A 7,648-nucleotide genomic window follows, 5' to 3' on the forward strand; every position below is an offset into this window, starting at 1 on the left:
CTCTTATATCTCCTTGGTCAGGTGAGTATTCAGTGCTCTATATAGAGAGTGGTTGAATGAACGGGCTTAATGTGTGGTCCTCCTCGCTTTTTATACCCCCGGGGAGAAATGAGATCTCCCGTGGATCATTCCGCGAGTAACTCTTTTCTCGTATTTTTATCGCTGAAGCTCTGCGCGCGCATGCGCAGTTGCGACTTATTTATGTTTACTTTGCAATTACACATGTTTGAACTCCTAAACTTTTAGTAACTTGTTCTTTCTATTTCTCAAGATTTTACATCGACTTTTCAGGTTTTTAGAAGTTGTAGTTTAACTCTCACCTGGTGAACATGTGTTCTTCCCAGAAGCTCAGGCTGAAAGTGCTTTTGTTCTTCTATTTACTCTATTGTATATTCCTGCGTACATATGGTCGCTTCGTGGCGCCATCTATCGTTAACATTAGTGCGAATCTTAATTAGTTTACATTTACACAATTTCACAGCTCAGGTAAGCCTCATTTTCTTACACTCTCCCTTACTTAGCTCATCTGCCCTCAGATGAGAGTAGAGCTTTGAAATTCTTTTATGTACGTTTACTTTTTACTGATACATCAACTCAAATTGATACACATCAATATATTTTCTAATTACACTCTGCTTTTAATAAGACTTTAAACTTTATATATGCACACATATATTCATACAATAATTCCAAAATAAAAAAATGATATATATTCACATTCTATTTGCTCTCCTTATTTACATTTCCTTGATATTTTCTTCACAGTTTCAAACTTTGGATATTTACAATATTTACATGTTTCAAACTTTCAACATTTTCCTGTTTACCTATATACACATAATCTAAAGGCGTGTGACCTCCTCGTCCTCTGATGAGCTGCTGCTCTCCGATGATGAGCTGATCAGTAGATCCTTCTTGACGATTGGTGAGATTGCTCTCGGTATCTGATACTCCTCAAGTAGTTCTTTCATGAGGGTTTCCTTTTTATCACCTATCCTCTCCTCCAGGCTCTGGATCTGTCCTTTTAGGTTTTCCCTCTCTTTCTCCCATTCTTTCTTTTCCTCGTGTCATTTCCTCCTGTCCTGATTCTCGATCTCTTCTCTGTACTTCTTCCTCTCTCTTCTGGTGTCCTCGTCTTCTGATTTCCTTAAATCATACCGGATCCCTTCTCTAGCAGCTTCCTCTTCCTCGAGCTCCTTCAGAAACTGTCCTATTCGGATTCGTAGTCGGGCAATTTTCATATTACTCCGATTATGCTTCTGGTATAACTCTTTTGTCTCTGAGGAGTGGATCCTTTCCATCGCCCATGCTGCTCTTTCTTGTTTTGATTCGTCTCTTCCCTCTTCCTCCTTTTCTACCCTTATAGGAGGTCCAAATAAGAAAGTGTTCTGTTGACACAAGGTCGCCAGCTTTTCCAACTCTGTGTGTTTGATTTCCACCTTCTTCCTTCGTTTTTGGCTCTCCTCGTCCTTCTTTTCTTTCACTCGCTGGTAATCATAAGTGGGGCTCCTTTTTCTTTTCCAGCTAGTGTTTGTAGTGGAGGTCTCCTTGCTTTCCTCTTTCTCCTCACTTATTCTGGGAACTTCTCTTGATTGAATTTCTGCCCGGGCTGGTACTTCCTGGTCACGATGCTCCTTCCGGATGTGTCTTAAGATATCGTCCTTCCTTGCCATCCACTTTCCCTCACAATATAGGCAAATGTATCGTCTTATCACAGGTCCATGTATTGTCCTAAAGTGTCTCTTAAGATTCCTGGGTTGGCTAAAGGTCTTGCTACATCCAAACTCGGTACATGCGTATTTCGGTTCATCCAAGCTCTCATCAGGCTGTGGATGGAGTTGAATTTCTGCCATCTTCATTCTCTTCTTCCCTCGTTTTCCTGTAACAGACAATAAAAGTTGTAGATTAGGTGCATCTCATATATTTTTGAGCATTTATCTACCCTATCTACAGGTCCATCCGTATGGGTGGCTTTCTCACCCTTCCCCTCTCCGTATCTCCCCTATGTCTCTACTCTCAGTGAGGTTTGAGACATTCGGAGAGACTTGGGTTTCGGGAAGGTCAGAATCCACTGGTCATGTTTCCACAGGTTCGGATTCTTCTTCTGCCTGGATTTCTTCTCTCAGATTCTCCGTCTGAGAGTCTAACCAGCTCTCTGGTAAAATCTCAGCTTCATAGCTTTTTAGGCTATCTATATGTACTATTTTTCTCATGCCCTCAGGTCCTGGTTGTATTTCTCTCAGTACCGAATTAATCTTTTTGGTGATGAGATATGGCCCTTGCCAACCTAAACCTAGCTTCTTCCTCACCCCTGGTGGGTAGTAATACCATACCCATGTCCGAGGTAGGAACGTGGTTGGTTTTACTGTTTGATCGTAACCTCTTTTCTGTCTGGTCGCTGCTTGCTTCAAGTTCTCTTGTGCATAAGCATATGCTTCATGCATGACTTCTCTCACCCACACTGTGTATTCGTGCGGGCAAGTCGGCATAGTGGCATTGTTTGGCGATCCGGTAAGTATGTCCAGTGGCAGCTTTATCTCCCGTCCGAACATTAGTAAGTTTGGGGAGCAACCGGTAGACGCTTGAGTTGTTGATCGGTATGCCATCATGAGGAACGGTAAGTGATCATCCCAATCGTTTCGTTCCTCGTTGACATATAGCGATAACATCGTCTGTATGGTCCGATTAAACCTCTCTACTAACCCGTCCGACTGCGGTCGGTAAGGCGATGTTCGGGTTTTTGTAATTTGCAATAGCTTGCATATTTCCTGAAACAGTCTTGATTCGAAGTCCCGTCCCTGATCAGTATGGATTACTGACGGTGCTCCGTAACGACAGATGTATTGTGTGACCAGAGTGTCGGCTACAGTATACGCCTGGTGGTCGGGAAGTGCATATGCCTCGGTCCACTTGGTGAAATAATCACAAACCACCATGATTACTTTGTTTCCTTTTTCAGTTTCTTCTAAGGGTCCCAAAATGTCTATCGCTATTCGTTCGAAAGGTACGCCCGAAGTTGATTGTTTCAACTCTCTATGCCGTTGTCCTTTCCCCGGTTTTCTCCTGGCGCAGCTCGTGCACAGTCGACACCATCGCTGTATGTCAGCTGTATATCCAGGCCAGTAGAATCGCTGCCTAAGGAGTGAAACGCTCCGGCGCACTCCCTGGTGGCCTGCCATACGGTGTGAATGAAGATGATTGAAAATTTCCCTTCTCAGCTTCGTCGGTACTACTATCTGGTAGATAGGGAAGCTGGGTGTAGCCGGTGTTTCCCATTTCCTGTGCAGGATTCCTTCTCTTACTTCTAACTGTTCCCATTGAGCTACAAAGTTTTTCATCTCACCACCCGTTTCTAGGCTTTCCTGCCTGGACGGTGCTAGTTGATGATTCTCTTTCCTGTGCAGGATTTCTCTAAGGATTCTGTCTTGTTTTTGTGCAGTCTCAATACTCTCGGAAACTGCTAGTTCTCCCAAGTCCGCTACCCGATGGATTCTTACAGGTTCCTCCTGTATTCTCACGTCTGAGTTGCTTAATCTCTCCTCTGCTGTATGTCGTACGTCCGGGCACATTTCTCTCGGGCATTTTGATACTGTCGCCCGTGATAGGGCATCAGCATTAGCGTGCTGAAGTCCTGGTCTGTGCTCAATAGAGTAATCGTAGGTGTCGAGAATAGAGATCCACCTAGCGATCATCCCTTCTGGTTTCTTGAAATTAGTAAGCCAGGTCAAGGAGGCGTGATCCGTTCTGATCCGAAATGGTCGTCCCCATAAGTAATGGTGGAATTTCCTTACAAATGTTATTACTGCCAGGAGCTCCTTTTTCGTTGTACAATACCGTTTCTGTGAACTATTGAGCGTGTAACTGGCATAAGCCACAACTCTTTCTTCTCCCTCCTGTATTTGTGAAAGAACCGCGCCTATCCCAGTATCGCTGGCATCCGTGTCGAGTATGAATGCGTCGTCTATTGTTGGGTGTACCAAGACCAGGGTATCCGTAAGTACATGTTTCAGGTGTTCGAAGGCTTTTTGAGCGCCCTCGCTCCAGATAAATTTAGTGTTTTTCTTCGTCAACTCCGATAATGGTGCTGCTATGGTTGCAAAGTCACGAATGTATCGCCGATAATATGAAGCAAAGCCCAAGAAGCTTCGTACTTCTTTCACTGTAGCTGGTCTCCTCCAGTCCCGTACTGCCCTGATCTTTTCAGGATCGGTGCGTGTTCCCTCTCCTGAAACTATATGGCCCAGGAATTTTATCTGAGTTTGAAATATCTCGCACTTTGATGGTTTGAGTCGCAGGTTTGCGTGCTGAATTCTTCCTAGTACTTCCTTCAAATTTTCTAAGCTTTCCGTGTAGTTCTTACCAAAAATGATGATATCGTCTATGTAGACGAGGCACTGTTTCCATTGAATCCCTTGGAGCATGATCTCCATGGCTCTTTCAAAGGTGGCGGGGCTATTAGCAAGTCCGAATGGTAATACTTTAAATAGGAATAAACCTTCCCTCGTAACGAAGGCGGTTTTCTCTTTTGAGTCCTGTTCCATATGTATCTGCCAGAATCCGCTAGCGAGGTCTAAGGCTGAGAAGTACTGTGCTCCTGATAATGCGTCGAACATTTCATCTATGTTCGGAAGGGGGTAAGCATCTTTCTTTGTTACAGTGTTTAGTTTGCGGTAGTCAATACAGAAGCGCGTTGTTCCGTCCTTTTTCGTCACTAACACGATCGGTGAGGCCCATGGACTTTGGCTAGGTTCGATGATCCCTTCTGTCATCATTTTACTGATTTCCGTCTCTGCCTCCATTCTCTTATGAATCGGTATCCTCCGAGGGGGTTGTTTTATTGGCCTAGCATCTCCTGTATCTATGTGATGCTTTGCAATATTTGTTTTCCCGAGTGCCTGTCCCGGTGCAGCAAATACATCCCTGTACTTGTGTAAAACACCCGCCAGCTGTTCCCTCTGCTGGTAGGTTAGTTCAGGGTCTACCTTCTTCATTAACTCCTGTAAGTGTTCTGGCAGGCTCTTTGGGTCTTGCTTTCTCGTTTCTCCTGACAAATGTCCTATTTGTCCTTCCGAAACGTATAGTACGGGAGTCATACGTGCAATCTCTGTCCCAGCAGTGATTAGAATATCTTCTTCCCCTAGGTTAACTAGGTGCAGGGGAACGTCTGCTCGCTTTCCTGCGATTACGCTCCTAGCGCACCTGAGTTTTCCCTGTTTGTACTGCTCTATGGGCTCAATCTCCCACTGAGCCTCTTCCTGCCAATCTTCCGAGCTTCCTGTGTGCCCAATCACAAGGCATTTTCCTCGTGCGTGAAGCAATGTTTCCTCCTGTACATAGACCGGTTTTCCTCCCTCTCCTTTCGAGATTTATAACACTGGACCTCTCCCCCGTTCAGTTGCAAAGTTCCTCTTTGCGCATCAAGTATTCCTCCGTGTTTCTCCAGAAACTTCAGTCCTAACAGTCCCTGCCTGGTTCCTAAGTGAGCTATAGTAACTGGGCAAGTGAACTGGATTTTTCCAATTCCCAGCGACAGTCGTACCTCTCCCTCACTTACGAGTGGATCTCCGCTCGCAGTATATAGTTTCCGCGTCGTCTTGCGCAGACTATCCCTTCCTGGTCTCTTAATTTCTTCGTAGACGCTAGAGTCTAGTATCGTAATATGTGATCCTGTGTCCACGACGAACTCTACTGACTGTTTGCTTACCTCCGCAGCCAGCTTCCAACAATCCTTTTCCTTGGCTTCTCCCAGTACCTTCACAACTTGGATTTCCTCATTTTCATGTTCCGTGGTCGTTTCCTTTAAATCGTTTACCCTGCTGCGGACCGGCTCATCGACCTCATGCCCGGCCCTCAACAGTTTAATGGGCTGGTATTGCTCTGCTTAATGCCGGTGCACATTCCCATTTTTCCCTCCTCCCTGCCTCTGTAGGGTGATGTTCTCCGCGGGCAATTCCTGGCCATATGCCCGAGCTGATGGCATAGGTAACATTCAGTGGTGGCATAATTTCGAGCATTATTTCTGTATCCAGCTGGCGGTGCTCCCTCGCTCGGGTGCTTCATGCCAGATCGTTTCAGCTCCGCGAGTGTTTCCTTTGTTTCCTTCACCTCAGTGGCTAATTCTTTGATCTGCTGTAATACTTGTTTAAGGGACTCCTCTTGCCCTTCCTCTGTATGCACTTGATGTATGTGTAGAGAAGGGGGTTTCTTTGGGATGTTTATCTCCCTAGTGACCGCCTCATACTGCGCTACGGTGCTGATCGCCTCCTCCAGAGTGGTGGGGTCTTTCAGGCTTACATACCGCCTGGTTTCGGGGTCCTCTAGTCCTTCTAAATACTTGTCCGTGAGGAAACTAGCGTAATCCTCCTGATCGATCTCTGGATATGCGTGGCGAAAGATCTTTCTGAGTGCCGGTCCGTATTCCTCCGGTGTTTCTCCAGGCCTCCGTGATCTTCGCCTTAGCTCACTTCTATGCACATGTATTTTGTGCACTGGATCAAATCGGCGCCTTAGCAAGCTTACTAGTACGTTATATTTTTCCTGTATCGGGGAGGAGTGTCCCATAACAGTATCTAATGCATTTCCATCCAAGCACATACTCAACTGGACTCCCCATTCGTTAAACGGCCATCGGTTGAACTGAGCTACCATCTCGAATTTCGTGAGAAATTGCTGAAGCTCTGTACCGTCACCCCCCCCCCGAAAAAGTTGGTGCTTTTTTTCCTTAAAAGAACTGCGCCTTTCTTCTCGGTCCTTCGGCTGTACTTGATCCCATTTTCGAAAGAGGTCAGGCTCTTCCTCAGAGGAAGGATAGCGCCTGCTCCTGTTGTATGAGCTCCTATGGCTCTTCTCCCGAGGCTCCGTGTATCTTACTTTTTCCATGCTGTCATAATCTGACCGTTGGGACTCATGCTGCCCTCTCGCGGTAAAGCGTCTCCAAGGTGTAGCGCTTCCTGGCCAGCCGTGTTCTTTTTCTAGGGTGTAGCCAGTGTTTGCTCTGCTCTGCCTTTTCCCAGAAGTGGCCGATTCCTCGCTGCTGGTTCCGCCTGGCCAGTCACTGAACAATGACCAGTGGTCAGCATGTGGCTTTCTGTGTGCAGAGTTACTGCTCTGCTCGCATCTGTTAATGCTCTCCCTTTGTTCTATGCGCGCCGGTGTGCCTCGAATTTTGACTCTCCGTGCGCTCAGGCGTTGTGCCGTACGAGCATCCTGTTCTTCTTCTGAATCCCAAACAACGGAGTTCCTTTTCTCTGGCGTGGAAGTGCGTGGCGTCCTTCTGCCTATGAGGCCTGCCGCATAAAGCGGAGCGGATACCTCCGTAGAGGATTCTAATTCCTCCTCCTGCTTAATTACACGTTTCCTCCGTACGCTCGCTGGCTCCTTTTTAACCTGAATCGTAGGTTCTAGCGGCTGAGGTGAAACAACTCTCTCCTCTAGCGCTATAGTTGCGTACTAGATTTTTGGTTCCTGCGTCGTTGCTCTTTCTGCTGTTATTGTTTCTTTCTCCGTCGTACCTGGTGAAAAGAGTGCTCGCAAACACTGTAAGACTTTTTAGCTGCTTTTGTTACGTGAGAAGATCCCGGACGAGCCCCCAAAATTGCTGTAGTGACCCTAGGGGTGGCCACTCAGTAAGTCTGCACACTTAAGGTGC

At 46.3% G+C, this 7,648-nt stretch overlaps 1 protein-coding gene across 1 annotated transcript; it reads right to left on the reverse strand.

Moving 5' to 3' along the window:
- Positions 1 to 1,067: 1,067 nt before the first annotated feature.
- LOC106819966 (histone-lysine N-methyltransferase, H3 lysine-79 specific-like) lies at positions 1,068 to 1,853 on the reverse strand. The gene has a single exon (XM_014824530.1). The coding sequence runs from the start codon at positions 1,851 to 1,853 to the stop codon at positions 1,068 to 1,070; it is 786 nt and encodes a 261-aa protein (XP_014680016.1).
- Positions 1,854 to 7,648: the final 5,795 nt, after the last annotated feature.

The sequence above is a fragment of the Priapulus caudatus genome, unplaced genomic scaffold, assembly GCF_000485595.1.
Source record: "Priapulus caudatus unplaced genomic scaffold, Priapulus_caudatus-5.0.1 Scaffold5380, whole genome shotgun sequence".
Taxonomy (NCBI): Eukaryota; Metazoa; Priapulida; class Priapulimorpha; order Priapulimorphida; family Priapulidae; genus Priapulus; species Priapulus caudatus.

Bases quoted from the DNA above. Each gene is read 5' to 3' on its own strand.
- LOC106819966 (XM_014824530.1), bottom strand. From the start codon at position 1,853: ATGGCAGAAATTCAACTCCATCCACAGCCTGATGAGAGCTTGGATGAA.